This window comes from Bufo gargarizans, chromosome 6, assembly GCF_014858855.1.
Source record: "Bufo gargarizans isolate SCDJY-AF-19 chromosome 6, ASM1485885v1, whole genome shotgun sequence".
NCBI classification, from domain to species: Eukaryota; Metazoa; Chordata; class Amphibia; order Anura; family Bufonidae; genus Bufo; species Bufo gargarizans.
Genome location: NC_058085.1, coordinates 384216660 through 384237263, shown reverse-complemented (window position 1 = coordinate 384237263; position 20604 = coordinate 384216660). Strand labels below are relative to the sequence as shown.

General features: G+C 43.6%; 1 protein-coding gene across 1 annotated transcript in view; it reads left to right on the top strand.

The window, feature by feature from the left end:
• The first annotated feature begins 10398 nt into the window (after positions 1–10398).
• LOC122942263 (ovostatin-like) overlaps positions 10399–20604 on the top strand; it is a 91118-nt gene continuing 80912 nt past the window's right edge. The window contains exons 1-2 of the mRNA XM_044299766.1: positions 10399–10460; positions 11693–11876. Coding sequence (XP_044155701.1) covers positions 10399–10460; positions 11693–11876 — 246 coding nt within the window. The remainder of the gene's footprint in view (positions 10461–11692; positions 11877–20604) is intronic.

The following is a 20604-nucleotide window of genomic DNA, read 5'->3' as shown; positions in this document are numbered from 1 at the left end:
TTTCTCACTTTCCCACACAACAGCAAATACTTTTTTGTGTCACCGCTGAACAGCAAATATATTTTCTTTTTCTACTAATACACGCCAAAAAGGGCCTTAGAACATATAACTGCACCGCTGAACGGCAAATAGGCCCTTATTTTTTTTCCACTTATACACTCCACAAAAGGCTTTAGAACATATAACTGCACCTCTGAACGGCAAATATATATATATTTTTGCCACTAATGCACGCCACAAAAGGCTTTAGAACATATGACTGCACATCCGAAAGGCAAATACATATATATTTTTTCCACTTATACACACCACAAAAGGCTTTAGAACATATAACTGCACCGCTGAAAGGAAAATATATTTTTCTTTTGCCACTAATACACGCCAAAAAGGGCTTTAGAACATATAACTGCACCACTGAACGGCAAATAGGCCCTTCTTTTTTTCCACTTATACACGCCACAAAAGGCTTTAGAACATATCACTGCACCTCTGAACAGCAAATATATATATATATATATATTATTTTTTTTTTTACACTAATACATGCCAGAAAAAGCTTTAGAACATATCACTGCACCGCTGAATGGCAATCAGGCCCTTATTTTTTCCACTTATACATGTCACAAAAGGCTTTAGAACATATAACTGCACCGCTGAACGGCAAATATATTTCTTTTGCCACTAATACACGCCAAAAAGGGCTGTAATTTTCACGCTTCAACATACAACGGCTAATAAACCTTTTTTTTTCCCCTACTAATACATGCCAAAAAAAGCTTTTGAACATATAACTGCACCGCATTAGGGCAAATAAGACATAATAAGAAATAATTCCTTGTAATAAACCCTGTTAATGGCTGTATCAAACGGCACTTTCACCCCAATAACAAGAACGGTTTGCTGGAATTACAGAGCTGTATAATGGCAATTTGGGCCCCCAGTCAGTGCAGCAAGGTGTAATAGGATTGTTCCTATTACCCATGCTGTAAATACCCCTATTGGACCCTGTTTTGCTTAGAAACTATGTAATAATTCCTCCATTCCTTCCTATCCTTTCCCTACACTTCTACTAATCTTTCCCTGAACTTGTAAATCGTTTTCCCAGCACAATGAAGTCTTTCCTAGCACTGTCCCTAGCGCCTGCTGACATCTCTCCCTGCACTAAGTGCACTGGAAAATGGCAGAATCCAAAATGGCTGAGGCTATTTATGGGGCTTTGACATCAGAGGGCTGGCTGGCTGCTAATTGGCTGCATGCATGGCATTATGGGTGATCCTTCCTAGAGTTCCTTGCTCCATGTCCCCACACATGTAGCAGCCATTTTAGGAAAAAAATGCGATTCGTTACCACAAATTTTTCCTGAAATTTGGATCGAATTCTACTTCGTCAACTTCGATTCGCTCATCTCTAATGACCACCATCTTACTCTACCAGCGTCATGTATTCTGCAGACATTCAGGGGGGAAAGGGTTGTAAACCTTTACTTGTGTTACTGGGGGCTTCAATAAATAAACATTGGACAGATGGTCCGAAGGCAGGAGCCTTGGAATCCGGAGGAGTGAGGAAGGCATGGGCTCTTCACCTTTTGCCCACAAATCTTCTATAAGGACAGGTCAGCAGAGGGGAAGTTGTTTTTTTTGTAGTGTACAGGACAGGAAGGTTTGGATGGACCAGGACTTGGTGCTACAAGGAGAAAGTAGAGACTGGGGATAGTCTGCCATGCACCCTTGGCTGAGGGGAGCCGTCCTTTGAGCAACAGGGTACCCAGGACGATTGGGGATTGAATTGCTGGTGTCAGAGTACCTGGTGGCTCCCCCAGATTTATTCATTGTTTCGGCGTAAGCCGTGTGAGTTGGTGCTCGGCCATGTTCTGTGGAGTGATTTCTCTGTGATACAATAAAGTCCTCTGGATCCATGTCCCATTCTCCGTCCCTGTGTGCTCTGTGACAATTATATTCAAGCATCATTGGTAATTTTTTCATTCAAGAAATTACAGAATATTCTATACCATAAGAAAGAACACATGCCAGCAGGATCAACCCCATTAAACCAACGTGCCTGGTTGAGTTGATCCTGCTGATTAAAATGATACCTGTCTTGTGAAAACTGGTTGCATCGTTGTAGAGAAAAAAAACCCTTATTTTTCATTCAAATAAAAGCTTCCGTGTACTGAGTGGTGGTGCCAGCAATGGAAAGCTGAGAAGCCTCAGTGCACCAAGGAGCTAGACTCCGCCCCTCACTGCACTGAAGCCCTAATTTGCATGAAGACTAAAAGTCTATTTTTTCTGAGGAACGCTGCTACCAATTTCAACAAGACAGGTATCCTTTTAATCACCAGGATCAGCCCTACCAGGCTGTATACATGGTTTAGTAGGGTTATTCGTGCTGATAGGTGTCCTTTAAGAAAACGTGTAAATTTCAGCATAAAAGGTGCACATTTCCAGCAGTGAGATATGGCCTGGAGGGAATCACTTTCTTCAGTGTGTAGATTAGTAGACAGACCTCTGAGAATTACCTCTGAACATTGTCTGCTTCTCTCTCCTCCGTCTCTTGTGTCTTGTTTTTTTCCCCACAAAATCCAAAAGGGAATTCTTCTTGATGTTGATGCTTTATGTATGTAGAAATGTTAGGAAATGTTCCATAACACACTAATCCTTATATAAAATAGTAACAATAATAATGATCAATAAAAGATTTTATTACCACTCAAACAAAAAGTAAAAAAATATTCTGTTGAAAATAGTTATCTCCCAATTACAGGTGTATTCTCATCTCATTATGAGAATAGGCCATCACTTTATGATCAGAGAGGTTCCCATTTGTAGGATGAGTGAATCGATTCCACATGAATCAAATTTGTGATCAATTTCCCAAAAGATTAAAATTTTTGGCAAATCCAAAACTTTTGTGATTTGTCCCACAAAAAAACTGTTTACAGATCAGAAGACAGAGAAGAAGGCATAAAAAAAGAATCATTTTTAGATCTTTTTTTTACATTTCAAAGTGCAGGGTGATATTAAACAGGCTGGTACTTACCCCTGCCTACCATATGTTTACCCATAGCCGTGTAACAGCGACTGCGGGGCGCCGCTGTTTCCCCGCTTACCGCTGCAGTCCTGGGCTCTGTCAGGGTTCTGCTATCGCTTCTGAGGATTCCGCTCCACAGCTTCCACTCAGCCCTGGTCACAGCCTGTGTTCGGATGGTTTCATGTTTCACTGCTCTAAGGGCGGAGCGCTTTACTCCCTGGGCTGTGGGGGTTAGGTCAGGTGATCTCGCTGACAAACCCAGGCTCTGCTGCAGGTATTTAAGTGGCTCAGCCCTCTTCCCAGATGCCTTAGTGTCAAGGTCCTTGAGTTGTTGGTTCCTTATACTCTTGTGTGCGCCTGGTTTATACTTCATTCCTGGACTCTGTTTATGGTCTGATCCCTGCCTGCTTTCCTTGTCTTTCCTGTTGCCGACCCGGATTGCCTGACTTGCACCTGTGCCGCCTGCCCTAATCTTTTGCCTGTCAGACTACGCCTCTGCCTTATCCTTTGATACTGCACTGTTGCTCCTGGTAACGACCCCGCCTGCCTGACTACACATGTACTTCTGGTACCTACCCAGGTATCTCCTGGACCAGCTGCCACTGACTCAGGGATTGCTCTGGAGTAACCGCTGGCAACTACCCTAATGGCTCAAGTCTATCCTCACCATCTGAGGCTCTAGTGAAAACCAGGTAGTTACTTAGACATGCCCCTCCAGAGTATAGCCAGTCAGTGGCACAGTGGGTTCACACCCGCTGTTCCGTGACAAGCCGTATACAGTGCTTTCAGAAAGTCTTCAGACCCTTCCACTTTTTTCACATTTCAGTATGTTGCGGCCATATTGTAAAATATGAAAATCTCCAGAGATGTTTGGATTCAAGTCAGGGATCTGGCTGAGCCACTTGGGGACATTCATAGAGTTGTCCCTAAGCTGCTCCTGTGTTGTCTTGGCTGTGTGCTTAGGGTCATTGTCTTGTTGAAAGGTGAACCTTCGGCTCAGTTTGAGGTCCAGAGCTCTCTGGATCAGGTTTTTATCAGGAATGTCTCTGTACTTTGCTCCATTCAGCTTTTCGTCAACCCTAACCAGTCCCCCAGACCCAGCTGCTTAAAACATCTGCCAGCACCATTCTTCAATGTAGGGATAGCATTGGGCAGTGCCTGTTTACTCCAGACACAATTCTTAAAATTGAGGCTAAAACATTCAGTCTTGGTTTCATCAGATCAGAGAATCTTGTTTCTCATAGTTCGAGAATCCTTTAGGTTCTTTTGGCAAACTCCAGGCGGCTTTCATGTGTCTTTTACAGAGGAGAGGTTTCTTTCTGGCCACTCTGACAGAAAGTCCAGATTGTTGGAGTGCTGCAGTGATGGTTGACCTTCTGGAAGTGTATACCATCTGCACACAGGATGTTTGGAGCTTAGCCAGAGAGGCTATTGGTTCTTGGTCACCTCTCCTAACAAGGTCCTTCTCCCCAGATAACTTAGTTTGGTCGGGCGGCCAGCTCTAGGAAGAGTCCTGGTTGTTCCGAGAGAGTCTTCTGTCAAACTCCTTAGGTGCAGCCATTGATATTGACCATGTAATTTAAGGGACATAGGTCCAGAATCAGCACTGACCACTGGAACAAGATGTGGACTGTATCAGAAAACCACATGTGATGGCATGGAGATGTTTGTGTCCTCTGAAGATCAAACCATTCTTCTTAAAACTTGTAGTGTTGAGCGCGAATATTCGAATTGCAATTTTTTTTTCTCGAATATCGTAACTTCGAGATTTCGCAAATATTTCAAATATAGTTCTATATATTCACGAAATCGAATATTCATTTTTTAAAATATGATTTCTCCCTGCTTCTTGCTTGTGGGTCAATAGGCCATTGGCCCACAAGCAACTTAAGCAGGGGGGAATCATGTTTTCATATGGAAAATAAAATGACCAATATTCTAAAAAACAAATACATAGCAATATTATTTAGAATTTTGGCATTATTTTTTTCCTATCTGTACAGTTGTTAGCATACTCCTCCCCGACAAGCGTCCCCGTCACCATGGGAACGCCTGTGGGTTAGAAAATACCATCGGATCTAAGTTTTCCCTGAGATGGTATATTCTAACGCACAGGCGTTCCCATGGCTACGGGGACGCTTGTCGGGGAGCAGTATGCCAAAGTGGAATAACAGTACACATAAATTACAGTCTATATATGTTTTTTACGAATATTCGTAATATTCTAAAAGACGAAGTTAGAGCAATATTCCGAAAATTCGTAAAATACACATAGACTGCAATTTAGCTAATATAGTGCTATAGTAATTTAATTAGTTTATTTTAATAGTGTATATATTTTCCAAAACTGAAGTTCAAAAGAGGCAAAAAAAAAATTGACAAAAAAAAAAAAAAGATTATAGCACTATATTAGCTAATATACAATCTATATGTGTATTTTACGAATATTCGTAATATTGCTCTAACTTCATCTTTTAGAATATTCGTAATATTCTAAAAGACAAAGTTAGAGCAATATTATGAATATTCGTAAAATACACATATTAGCCATAGTCAATGTCATAGGAACGTTGCCTTATACTATCAAAAGAAAAATCGCAATACGCGAATAATTAAATTGTATATTATTCGCGATAAATAGAAAAATTACGAATATTCGATTTTGACGAATATAAGACGTATATTTAATCGAATAGTCGCGAAATATCGCGAAATATCGCGAAATCGAATATGGCACCTCCCGCTCATCACTAAAAACTTGTCCTTCTAGACAAAAAAAAATATGGCCTGAAGGATCCTGATTTTTTTATTTTTTCTCCTTCTTCTGGATCAGCACAACCAAGAACTATAATGTTTATGGGAGCCTCAGTTTTTGCGGCTTGGATGCGAACTCATTCACTCAATGGGGCCTCAAAAGAGGCGGACAGCACTCCATGTGCTGTCCACATCCGTTGCTCTGTTCCGTGGTCCACCAAAAAAATATAACCTGTTATATTCTTGTCCGTTTTGCGGACAAGAATAGGCAGTTATATCAATGACTGTCCGTGCCATTCCGCAAATTGCAGAATTCACACGGACGCCTTCCGTGTTTTGAAGATCCGCAAAACACACGGTCGTGTGCATGAGGGCTAAGACTTCTGTTTTCTCTGACTACAATTTCCCACAGATCACACGTTGCCTAAGTATTTCCCCCTTTTCTTCCAAGCTAGCCTTTCTGGTCTATCTACTTTTGACATTTTCAGCAGTCAAATACTTGATATTTTATGTTTTTTTTTTTTTTATGAACTACCTATGGTTGATGTCTATCAGACGCCTGCTTATGTTGTGTGTTGTAACCGTACTTGTCCATGGGTAAGGAACAGTTTATTGGTTCATGTTACTTAATCGTACTTCATAAATAAAGCAATAAATGTTACTTCCCGTGTAATGTCTATCATTCATCACAAATTACATGCTTCCTCTGCTCCTAGACGCGGGCCTCAGGGCATTCTGAAATGGCTTGGACAGAAACAGGTGGCTTATACTTGCTATTATGTAGATGTGAAAACAAACAAGAGCACTTAGCCTTGTATCCTTGTTTTGATTGATTCCTGGTCCGGGATCCGTGCACGGCGAAGGAGGATGGTGGGTGAGCTGAAATCCCTTTATTTCTTACCCTTACCCTTGTAATAAAAAAAAAGTAATTAAAGGGACACTTCCATCAGAAAGTTGTATTTCCTTAAACTAACTTGTTATAGAAAACTATTATGTTTGGCATTTTGTTTAGTTTGACTGTACAATGCCATTGAAAATGAAATACAAAATCTTGTGCTTCTGTATCAGTCAGCATGAATGATAAGACCTTCTATATAGATAATATCCAGGTAAATCATTGAAGCTTACTTGTGCTGTGCGAAGATATTATCTGAAGGGTAATCCTTGTGATAATAATAGGTGTAGAATGTGAATGACAGTATGACAGCTCTATTGTTTTCTTGATAGGCCTAGATAAAGATATCCACAGAAGAGCATTACATCAATTAGTATAATGTGTGACCCACTAATGGAGTTAAGGGGAGGGGGGGCTTTTCTCTCTGTCTGCAGTGATAGTCTGACTGGTAAAGTTAGAGGACCTTTCATCAGTCCAAACATTGTGAACTAAGTATCATGATATATACAGCGGTGCCCAGGGATCTCACTGCACTTACTATTATCCCTGGGCGCCGCTCCGTTCTCCTGCTATGCCCTCCGGTATCTTCACTGAATTGGCTATAGTAGGCGGAGACTTAGGGGGCTTGGTTATAGGAGGAAGAGACTGCCCTTGTTCTGCTGGCTGTGAGCTCTGCGCTGCGATTGGTCAGCGCTACAGCCAAGGAGACTCCCAGGAGAACAAGGGCAGTCTCCTCCTACTATAACCAAGTCCCTGAACATACCGGAGGACACAGCGGGTGAACGGAGCGGTGCCCAGGGATAATAGTAAGTGCAGTGAGATCCCTGGGCGCTGCTTTATATGTCATGATACTTAGTTCACAATGTTTGGACCGATGAAAGGTCCTCTTTAAGAGAGACTATCAGCTGTACTAAAAGTTCTAACAAAGAGGAAGTTAAAGAGACAGAACAGGGAAGTAGAATACATGGAGTGACTTCAAAAATTATATCCCCCCAAAAATGACATAGTATATGTACATATAGGCTGTTTATATGATTGAAAATGTAATTAGAGTGTCCCTTTAAAGGGGTTACATGAGATTAAAGGGGCAAATTTCCTGCATCATCATGCAGCCTTGACAAGCTAGGTCAAGGGTGGATTACACTATGGATGTTTTGGGCAGCTGCCTGGGGTTCTACACTCCTGGGGGGCCAATGGCCACCAAAAACTCCCATCAGTATTCCTGGGAAAACATCTGTTGTTTAGACCCTGGATGTTTTGCGGAGTGCCCTGCAATTGAATACTGAGGCAGAGTATTAGAACTCATGGCTCCTCTACCTACCATTTGCTCTCATAGGCCATAGGCCACTAGGCCTGAAGCCTTTAGAGTGACGCGGATGGTTGCTATGTGAGGACATCTTCACACCACCTATGCCGGGTCAGGCAGGACAACGATGTTTTCACTCCTGTGGCATGATGATGTTATCACGACCACCCGCACAGGGATCAGGCCACAAGAGGCTTGTGGTCTGCATCACAGATGGCAGGAGTGAGGTGAGCATTTAGATTTTTTTTTATTTTGTCACTACTACCAGAAGCATCCTGTGGCAATAACTACTGGGGTATACTGGGGCTAAAAGAACTACCCATAAATACGGGGCAATAAGAACTACTGGGGCCATAAAAAACTACTGGGGAATACTGGAGTCATAACTACGGGGGCATACTGGGGCAATAAGAACTATTAGGGGCACTACTAGGGCAATAACTACAGGGGGAATATTGGGGCAGTAAGAACTATTGGGGGCATACAGGGGCAATAATAATTATTGGGGGCACTACTGGGGCAATGAGAACTATTGGGGGGCACTACTGGGGCAATAAGAACTTCTGGCACCATAAGAACTACTGGGGCCATAACTACTGGGGGCATACTGGGGTAATAAGAACTACTGGGGAAATAAGAACTACTGAGGGCACTAATGAGGCAATAAGAACTGCTGGGGCACTACTGGGGAACATAACTAGTGGGGCTTTATAGGGGGCAGTGTAACTACTGGGAGTTCTATAAGGGACATTATAACTGCTGAGAATACTATGGGGGCATTTTTACTGCTGTGGCCACTGTAGAGGGGCTTTATTACTACTGGGGTCACTTTAGGGGCTTAGCACTGCTGGAGGCACTATGGGTGCATTATTACTATCGCGGTACTGTGGGGGGATTAGTGTTAGCGGACAAGGAGGGCACTACTACCAATGAGGGCACTCTGGGAGATAATTATTACTATTGGTTGGACTTTTGGGAGCACTTTGGGGAATATCTATATGACACTATTATTTCTTCAGTATAGTCTTTAGGGTTATTGGAGACCACAGCGGGCGCTGTATTGGTGGTAGCAGCAGGATAACAATGCTGGGGCACCAGGAGGGGGAGGATGATGGAAAAGTGAGGAGCTAACATATCTGTGTGGTAAACTCTGCAGAGACTAGGCTGAAAGATGTCATCATGGTGGTCTGCTTCCAATGGAGAAGATGAGAAAAGACAACATCTACATCAGAGGAGACGTCACACTCACTGGATGTAATACGTATGTAGTGCTGTATTCTCCTGTACTGTATGTATATAATATGTCCTTAGCATTAGGGTTGGGGGATTATACTGTGCAGTATACTTTTTTTAGTCATGAGGCCCAAGCTTATGAAACAGCCCAGGGCTTTTAGGCCACTTAATCTGCCCCTGAGCTAGGTGCACTGGATTTTTCAAAAGTGCACAATTGCACCAGAACTGTACCAAATCTGGAAAACAAAAATGGCGTAATTTACAACAATTTGTGGGTACACTGACATTAGTGAATGTTTACCCTCATTCTTCAGCTTGTAATTACTGTCTTCACTGGATAAATATGGCAGAGTATTCTACGGTCAGAGAAGTCAACCATCTAGAGTCCTCTGAGAGCTTGTGCCAAGTACCTACTATCCCTGTAGATAAAAGGTGGACTCATCTCCACTGGTCTTCATGAGTGCAACCTGCTCACATGTGGAATTTTCAGCTATAGCCCTGGTTGCACGGTGGGATATGAAATTCTACCATCTTGCACATCTGCGGGTCACAACACTATGCCTGACAAACCCAGTTCTGACCAATTGAGAGCTAAAAATGTCATCTCCTGAGATAATGAGAGGCAACCAGTTTCCATAGTTGCCAACAGTTCCGGATTTGCTGAGATTGTCCCGAATTTTCAGACACAATTCCAAAAAATTTGTCTGGTCCGGGCCCAAAAATGGGTGGAGTTTACATAAACACCACACAGAAGTATGTGTTTATGAGAGGGTTTGGGCGGAGTGTCTGGGGGCAGGGCTTATTCACACCTTGGACATTTAACATCCACCGCTATGGGACTTCCGAAAATAGCCGAGTGGTATGGTCTCTGTTTACTTAAGGAGGCCCCTGTTCTTGAGATAGCAACGGGTCCTAGAGATGGGACCTTCGTCTATCAAACAGGCAGCATATCACCCCAAAAGAGGTAAATTATACTTTCAGCAATGCTACACTTGTAATTATTCTTCTGTTTTGAATGCCACGTTGCATGCTTATCGATAGTTTTGCTACTTCAGAAAAGATTGGGTGTGCCACTCTGCAATTACAGAGTATGCCACCACCTCCAAGATGAAACAGAGCCAGGAGCAGGAGTGACCTGTATATAAACAAGAATTACTGTGTCACTCCACCAGTCGGTGCCAACATGAGAAGCCTTCTACTGAGTGTGCTCTTCCCGGTTCTCATCTCTGCGGGGACATCAGAACCGTAAGTTCTTGGGACAAGGGTCATGATCGGCAGCAATGAGACTTCTCTGCAGATATTACTGCCCTTACAGGAAAGTACAAACAGTAATGTATGCGAACCTTGTTAATACTTCCCCATTGTATCTCAGGGGCACACTGATATTTCACCTTCTGATTTGTCACTGAAGAACCACCTGGACCAAATGCTTTTTTTGTCCTTTTTCCTCTTGTCTTTCTGTGCGGGGAGGAAAGGATTTCTTTGTTTGTTTCCCTTGCCCCCATATGAGGGATGTAGTTAGAACAATGGTAGGTACAAGGTTTCACTGGTTTGTATGATGCTGTATGTAATACATGAGCTTCAACGCTTCAGGGATTGTTACTCCTACAGACATACAGCGAGTATAGCGTCTGTATTACTTCTTGCTCAATTCTGATGTACAGATTATTGTCTCTATATAAGTTATTACTGTATACATATGTGTACACATTATTTTGACTTTGCATGTAAACCAACTGTGGATATAATAAACATTTTATTGTTTAGTTAAAAATAAATGGATGGCTTATTCTTAGCTTTTTTTATCTATCTATCTATCTATCTATCTATCTATCTATGTCATGTTTTGCTCGTTTGTCAGGTGACTGATGAGACATTTAGACAGGACAGCTATCAGAAATGAGTGTTTGGATGAATGCTCAATCCCGATAATTGTCCCAATTCTCCCTGATAATTGCCCATGTAAAAGAAACTTTAGTTTGAGCATACTGTAGAGGTTGGAGCATTGTGGGAGTATACAGTAGGTTGGTGCATTGCTAGAAGCATAGATTGAAGTATTGGTTGGGCCATTGCTAGGATCATTGGTGGAAGCATAGGTTGGAGCATTGATAGGAGTATAGATTGGAGTATAGGTTAGAGTATTGCCAGGAGTATAGGTTGGAGCATTGCAAGAAGTTGGAGCATTGATAGGATCATTAGTGGGAGCATATAGTAGGTTGGTGCATTGCAACAAGCATAGATTATAGTATTAGTTGGGCCATTGCTAGAATCATTGATGGAAGCATAGGTTGGAGCATTGATAGGAGTATAGAGTATAAGCTTGAAGTATTGCCAGAAGTATAGGTTGGAGCATTGCCAGGAGCATATGTTGGAGCATTGGTTGGACCATAGTTTGAAGTAAAGGATGGAGTAGAGGTTTAAGCATGGTAGGAGCATTGGTAAAAGTATTAATACTTGTTAACCATGTGTCCCTATAGACAATATGCATTTTACATTCCTGCAAAGCTGAACAGCGGAGAGATTGAAAAAGCCTGTATGAACCTCCAAGGTTACGAGCAAACCCTACAGCTCAATGTGGTACTTCAGTACAGCGGGATTAACTCCACTATATTTTCTGAGAATGTCTCCCCTCCTACATACTTCCAATGTAACAACTTCCAGGTAAGTGTCTTGTACCAGATTTTTGGAAAGTAGATGTTAGAACCCAACTCCGGGACTTCATTAACAAGATACTGCTTTTCTTACTTAAAGGCTTGCACCACAAAAAATATTCTTCATTTTTCAACCCAACACTTCAATCTGAATACTTTTGTAACTGTATATTATAAATTTATTTTAGCCACTGAGCAACTCAATAAAATGTATCTGTATGGCGCCACCTGTTCTATTCCTTATTTCTTGTCCCCCTCACTGAGATGGTCACGCATGCTCAGTTTAAATCTTGAACTGCTCCCAGACATATCTTCTGTTGAAAGCAGCGGCAGTTACATGGAAAGAGCTGCATCAGAGAAGATACTCCCCCTTGGAAAGGACACCCCCCCTTAGAAAGGACACCCCCCCTTTAGAAAACACCCCCCCCCCTAGAAAGGACACACCCCCTGAGAAAGGACAAGCCTCCTGAGAAAGGACACCCCCCCTTAGAAAGGACACACCCCCTGAGAAAGGACACACCCCCTGAGAAAGGACACCCCCCTTAGAAAGGACACCCCCCCTTAGAAAGGACACCCCCCCCTGAGAAAGGACACCCCCCCTTAGAAAGGACACCCCCCCTTAGAAAGGACACCCCCCTTAGAAAGGACACCCCCCTGAGAAAGGACACCCCCCTTAGAAAGGACACCCCCCCTTAGAAAGGACACCCCCCCTGAGAAAGGACAAGCCTCCTGGGCTGCCAGCCTGAATTAAATCTAGTACAGCAATTTAAACAATAAATGTGGAGATCTCTGAAACAATGTGAGGTACGGGATTGGTTCCAGATTTGCTAGAAGAGAGTGTCATGCACCATATGATGTCTGATTTTCATTTTTTACATCAATCATGGCACAACAAAAAGTGCAGTATATTTAGTGTTCATATGGGGGGTAAAACCTGCCCAAATTAAAATGAAATTAAAAAACCAAAAATTATAATAACCTTTAATATTTTAATTTCACCTAGTGTCTGCAAAATGCATGCCAAAATTAAAAAAAAAATTCAATTTCTCCATTAGAATTTTCTTTTCCAACTCCAGTGTGGGTCATAAGTGTCACAAATAAATGTAAAAATAAATAGCCCTTTTTCATTTTAAATTTCCACTTTGTCAATTAATTCTCCTCCTCCTATAGTGGGTTTTTCATGTCAAAATCATAAATCTAATGAAAACACCAAGTAGAAGCTGAAAATAGTAGATTGAGATTTCAATTTCATCTCTTGCAGGCATTTTCCCTGCCAAAAGTCAAATGAAAAAGAAAGCCCATTTGAATCTTCATTTTAACGTTGTACTAACATTCAGATTATTTTAAATGAGCAGCAGTGGGCGCGGTGCAGCATGCAAAATGTTATTTAATTCCTGACTGAGCAGAGAGTGACTCTGTATTTCCACTAGAGGGCGCTGTGCTTCTCCACATTTCCAACAGCTAACACAGGATCAGCTTTACAATTCCAATAGATGGCGCTGTGACAGTGAAGTCTTAGTACTGTGCCGAATGCATAGGATGGGATTATGAGTCTAATAGATGGCGCCCTCTTTTTGAGGAGTGAATTATACTAGGATTATGATTATATCATCAACTCTGCTGCCCTTTTAACCCCCTAGATGCCGTGGTGCCTTATCACCTGCAGCATCTATGGGGTTAATCCACTCTGCCATACTTGAGTGAGGACGTGGTGGACGTTGCTCCAGAAAAGTGCCAAGAAGCTTAAAAAGTCGCAAATTATGGTACGCATATGTCATGACCATAATCGGTGACTTTTTTTTACATCAGTATAGTGGCATCCAACGATTAGTAAATGTCCTCCATTGTGTCTGTGTGACCAAAAATCAGGGTGCGTGACTTGCAGAAACGCGGAGCATCCTTGGCATCACAGAGTTCAGACCCCCATGATCAGCATTGATGGCCTACAATAGCGCTCAGCAACCTTCGGCCAGGGGTATAGCTACAGGAGGTGCAGAGGAAGCAGTCGCTACCTGGCCCAGGAGCCTAAGCGAGTCCGAAGACTCCTGTGCCGTTTAAGAAGACATTGGTATTATACAAAGTATATGCTGGTCAAGTCACTGCTCTGTCTGAAGAGAAGGGGTTAGGTCAAAAATTTGGCATGGGGGGTAGGTGTTGCCGTTTAAATTTTTGCCGGAAATGTTCGTGTTCGGGATCCGAACCCGACCCGAACTTCTTCCCGAACCCCATTGAAGTCAATGGGGACCCGAACTTTTCAGCACTAAAAAGGCTGTAAAACAGCCCAGGAAAGGGCTAGAGGGCTGCAAAAGGCAGCAACATGTAGGTAAATCCCCTGCAAACAAATGTGGATAGGGAAATGAATAAAAATAAAAATAAAATAAATACAAATTAACCAATATCAATTGGAGAGAGGTCCCATAGCAGAGAATCTGGCTTCACGTCACCCACCACTGGAACAGTCCATTCTCAGATATTTAGGCCCCGGCACCCAAGCAGAGGAGAGAGGTCCCGTAACAGAGAATCTGGCTTCATGTCAGCAGAGAATCAGTCTGCATGTCATAGCAGAGAATCAGGCTTCACGTCAGCCACCACTGCAACAGTCCATTGTCATATATTTAGGCCCCGGCACCCAGACAGAGGAGTGGTTCATTCAACTTTGGGTAGCCTTGCAATATAATGGTAAAATGAAAATAAAAATAGGATTGAATGAGGAAGTGCCCTGGAGTCCAATAATATATGGTTAAGGGGAGGTAGTTAATGTGTAATCTGGACAAGCGATGGACAGGTCCTGTGGGATCCATGCCTGGTTCATTTTTATGAACGTCAGCTTGTCCACATTGGCTGTAGACAGGCGGCTGCGTTTGTCTGTAATGACGCCCCCTGCCGTGCTGAATACACGTTCAGACAAAACGCTGGCCGCCGGGCAGGCCAGCACCTACAAGGCATAAAAGGCTAGCTCTGGCCACGTGGACAATTTGGAGACCCAGAAGTTGAATGGGGCCGAACCATCAGTCAGTACGTGGAGGGGTGTGCACACGTACTGTTCCACCATGTTAGTGAAATGTTGCCTCCTGCTAACACGTTGCGTATCAGGTGGTGGTGCAGTTAGCTGTGGCGTGTTGACAACACTTTTCCACATCTCTGCCATGCTAACCCTGCCCTCAGAGGAGCTGGCCGTGACACAGCTGCCTTGGCGACCTCTTGCTCCTCCTCTGCCTTGGCCTTGGGCTACCACTTGTTCCCTTGTGACATTTGGGAATGCTCTCAGTAGCGCGTCTACCAACGTGCGCTTGTACTCGCGCATCTTCCTATCGCGCTCCAGTGCAGGAAGTAAGGTGGGCACATTGTCTTTGTACCGTGGATCCAGCAGGGTGGCAACCCAGTAGTCCGCACACGTTAAAATGTGGGCAACTCTGCTGTCGTTGCGCAGGCACTGCAGCATGTAGTCGCTCATGTGTGCCAGGCTGCCCAGGGGTAAGGACAAGCTGTCCTCTGTGGGAGGCGTATCGTCATCGTCCTGCCTTTCACCCCAGCCACGCACCAGTGATGGACCCGAGCTGCGTTGGGTGCCACCCCGCTGTGACCATGCTTCATCCTCATCCTCCTCCACCTCCTCCTCATCCTCATCCTCGTCCTCATCGTCCTCCAGTAGTGGGCCCTGGCTGGCCACATTTGTACCTGGCCTCTGCTGTTGCAAAAAACCTCCCTCTAAGTCACTTCGAAGAGACTGGCATGAAAGTGCTAAAAATGACCCCTCTTCCTCCTCCTCCTCCTCCTGGGCCACCTCCTCTTCCATCATCGCCCTAAGTGTTTTCTCAAGGAGACATAGAAGTGGTATTGTAACACTGATAACGGCGTCATCGCCACTGGCCATGTTGGTGGAGTACTCGAAACAGCGCAACAGGGCACACAGGTCTCGCATGGAGGCCCAGTCATTGGTGGTGAAGTGGTGCTGTTCTGTAGTGCGACTGACCCGTGCGTGCTGCAGCTGAAACTCCACTATGGCCTGCTGCTGCTCGCACAGTCTGTCCAGCATGTGCAAGGTGGAGTTCCACCTGGTGGGCACGTCGCATATGAGGCGGTGAGCGGGAAGGCCGAAGTTACGCTGTAGCGCAGACAGGCGAGCAGCGGCAGGATGTGAACGCCGGAAGCGCGAACAGACGGCCCGCACTTTATGCAGCAGCTCTGACATGTCGGGGTAGTTGTGAATGAACTTCTGCACCACCAAATTCAGCACGTGCGCCAAGCAAGGGATGTGCGTCAAACCGGCTAGTCCCAGAGCTGCAACGAGATTTCGCCCATTATCGCACACCACCAGGCCGGGCTTGAGGCTCACCGGCAGCAACCACTCGTCGGTCTGTTGTTCTATACCCCGCCACAACTCCTGTGCGGTGTGGGGCCTGTCCCCCAAACATATGAGTTTCAGAATGGCCTGCTGACGTTTACCCCGGGCTGTGCTGAAGTTGGTGGTGAAGGTGTGTGGCTGACTGGATGAGCAGGTGGAAGAAGAGGAGGAGGAAGCCGAGTAGGAGGAGGTGGCAACAGGAGGCAAAGAATGTTGCCCTGTGATCCTTGGCGGCGGAAGGACGTGCGCCAAACAGCTCTCCGCCTGGGGCCCAGCTGCCACTACATTTACCCAGTGTGCAGTTAGGGAGATATAGCGTCCCTGGCCGTGCTTACTGGTCCACGTATCTGTGGTTAGGTGGACCTAGCCACAGATGGCGTTGCGCAGTGCACACTTGATTTTATCGGATACTTGATTGTGCAGGGAAGGCACGGCTCTCTTGGAGAAGTAGTGCCAGCTGGGAACAACATACTGTGGGACAGCAAGCGACATGAGCTGTTTGAAGCTGTCTGTGTCCACCAGCCTAAATGACAGCATTTCATAGGCCAGTAGTTTAGAAATGCTGGCATTCAGGGCCAGGGATCGAGGGTGGCTAGGTGGGAATTTACGCTTTCTCTCAAATGTTTGTGAGATGGAGAGCTGAACGCTGCCGTGTGACATGGTTGAGATGCTTGGTGACGGAGGTGGTGGTGTTGGTGGTACATCCCCTGTTTGCTGGGCGGCAGGTGCCAACGTTCCTCCAGAGGCAGGGGAAGAGGCCGAGGCACCTGTGTTTCGTCATCATCAGAGACATGCTGAGGTAGTATTCCCATGTCCTCATCATCAGGAAACATAAGTGGTTGTGCGTCAGTGCATTCTATGTCTTCCACCGCTGGAAAAGGGCTGGGTGGATTCCCTTGGGAAACCCTGCCAGCTGAGTCTTCAAACAGCATAAGAGACTGCTGCATAACTTGAGGCTCAGACAGTTTCCCTGGTATGCATGGGGGTGATGTGACAGACTGATGGGGTTGGTTTTCAGACGCCATCTGTGCGCTTTCTGCAGAAGACTGGGTGGGAGATAATGTGAACGTGCTGTATCCACTGTCGGCTACCCAATTGACTAATGCCTGTACCTGCTCAGGCCTTACCATCCTTAGAACGGCATTGGGCCCCACCATATATCGCTGTAAATTCTGGCGGCTACTGGGACCTGAGGTAGTTAGTACACTAGGACGTGTGGCTGTGGCAGAACGGCCACGTCCTCTCCCAGCACCAGAGGGTCCACTAACACCACCACGACCATGTCCGCGTCCTTTACTAGATGTTTTCCTCATTGTTATCGTTCACCACAACAACAAAAATATTATTTGGCCCAATGTATTGAATTCAAATTCAGGCCTTTTTTTTACAGACACCTAACACTATCTGGCTATCTATTTAGGTACCGTATTACACTAATACAGGCACAGCAGTAACCACAGATTTAGCTGAATATAAATTTGAGGCCTAGTATTTAGGCGCTGGGTGACAGGTATAGGTTTACTGACAGAATTAGACTTGGAAATGCACAGTAGCGTGTGTGTGAAGTTATTCTGAATGACCCTATGTGCACCTTGAATTTTATATACCCTTTTAGGGATAGATTTCAAATAGCTCTGATACAGCAGAAACCACTAAATTATGAAATTGCTAAATTGGGAATTGCATTTCAACCCTGAACAAAAAATGTGCTTTGACGGACACTAAATAACTTGACCAGCCACAACAGTAACGACAGATTTAGCAGGATATAAATTTGAGGCCTAGTATTTAGGCGCTGGGTGACAGGTATACGTTTTACGGACAGAATTAGACTGGGATATGCACAGTAGCGTGTGTGTGAAGTTATTGAGAATGACCCTATCAGCACCTTGATTCTGATATACCCTTTTAGGGATGTATTTAACCTCCTCCCGTCCGCCCATAGGATATAAACATCCTATGGGTGGATCTCTATTTCTGAACGGACGTTTCTGAACGTCTGTTCAGAAACTGCAGCTGCACGCTAATCGTGCAGCTGCTGATCGGGTTGCCCACTGTCAGTGACAGCAGGGCATCCCAGAGAGAAGGCAGGGACAGTGCCCAGGTGTCCCTGCCTTCTGGATTGCGGTATACACAGCGCTCACCGACCGCTGTGTATGCAGAGCAGGAAGCAGGAAGCGTGCAGGAGCTGTGTGAGGTCTCTCACAGACCTCGATCAGCCCTGCACTGAGGCTGTACAGCGCTGTATTGCGCTGTACAGCCTCTCTGGGGGGTGTATTTCTGCTGTAACTGGGGCTACTATGTCAGCCCCAGTTACAGGAGAAATCAACAGTAAAAAAAAATAGAAAAAGTGAAGTAAATGTCCCCCAGAGGTCTTGTATGACCTTATGGGGGACGAAAAGTGTAAAATAAAAAAATAAAGTGTTGAAAAAATAAAATAAAAAAAGGGTTTCACATGTAAAAAAAAAAATCCCCAAGTCAGGAAAAAAAAAATGTTAAAAATTGAAAAAATAAAATAGAATAGACATATTTGGTATTGCCGCGTCCGTAAAAACCAGCTCTATAAAAATATCACATGACCTAACCCCTCGGGTGAACACCGTAAAAAACAAAAACAAAAAAAAAACGGTGTCAAAACAAGCAATTTTTGTCACTTTACATCACAAAAAGTGCAACACCAAGTGATCAAAAAAGCGTATGTCCCACTAAATGGTACCAATAAAACCGTCACCTCATCCTGCAAAAAATGAGCCCCTACATAAGAAAATCTCTCAAAAAATAAAAAAATATAGCTCTCGGAACATGGACAGATTAAAACATAATTTTTTTGTTTCAAAAATGCTATTATTGTGTAAAACTTTAATAAATAAGAAAAAGTATACATATTAGGTATCGCCACGTCCGTAACAATCTGCTCTATAAAAATGTCACTTGACTGAACCCCTCAGGTGAATGCTGTAAAAATAAATAAATAGAAACTGTGCTAAAACAACCAATTTTTTGGTCACCTTGCCCCATAAAGTGTTATAATGAATGATCAAAAAATCATATGTACCCAAAAATAGTAGCAATTAAACTGGCACCTTATCCCCTAGTTTCCAAAATGGGATCACTTCTTGGGAGTTTCTACTGTAAGGGTGCATCAGGGGGCTTCAAATGGGACATGGCATCTAAAAACCATGTGGAGTTCCTTTTCTTCTGCGCCCTGCCGTGTGCCCATACAGCAGTTTATGACCACATGTGGGGTGTTTCTGTAAACCGCAGAATCTGGGTAATAAATATTGAGTTTTGTTTGGCTGTTAACCATCGATGTGTTAAAGAAAAAATTGGATTAAAATGGAAAATCTGCCCAAAAAGTGAAATTAAAAAATTTGATCTCCATTTTCCTTTAATTCTTATGGAACGCCTAAAGGGTTAACAAAGTTTGTAAAATCGGTTTTAAGTAACATGAGGGGTGTAGTTTCTACAATGGGGTCATTTATGGGGGTAACTACTATGTAAGCCCCACAAAGTGACTTCAGACCTTAAAAAGTGGGTTTTGGCAATTTTCTTAAAAATTTGAAGAATTGCTTCTAAACTTCTAAGCCTTCTAACGTCCTAAAAAAATAAAATGACATTTCCAAAATGATGCCAACATAAAGTAGACATATGGGGTATATTAAGTAATAAATATTTTATGAGGTATCACTTTCTGTTTTAAAAGCAGAGAAATTGAAATTTAGAAAATTCGAATTTTTCAGAATTTTTGGTAAATTTGGGATTTTTTCATAAATAAAGGTAAAATATATTGACTCAAATTTATGACTATCATGAAGTACAATGTGTCATGAGAAAACAATCTCTGAATGACTTGGATAAGTAAAGGCGTTCCAAAGTTATTACCACATAAAGTGACATATGTCAGTTTTGCAAAATTAGGCCTGGTCAGGAAGGGGGAAAATGGGCCAGATGGCAAGTGGTTAAAGTAGGCCTGATACAGCAGAAACCACTAAATTAGGAAATTGCTAAATTGGGAATTGTATTTCAACCCAGAACAAAAAATGTGCTTTGACGGACACTAAATAACTTGCCCAGCCACAACAGTACAGCAGTAACGACAGATTTAGCAGGATATAAATTTGAGGCCTAGTATTTAGGCGCTGGGTGACAGGTATACGTTTTATGGACAGAATTAGACTGGGATATGCACAGTAGCGTGTGTGTGAAGTTATTGAGAATGACCCTATCAGCACTTTGATTCTGATATACCCTTTTAGGGATGTATTTAAAGTAGGCCTGATACAGCAGAAACCACTAAATTAGGAAATTGCTAAATTGGGAATTGTATTTCAACCCAGAACAAAAAATTTGCTTTGACGGACACTAAATAACTTGCCCAGCCACAACAGTACAG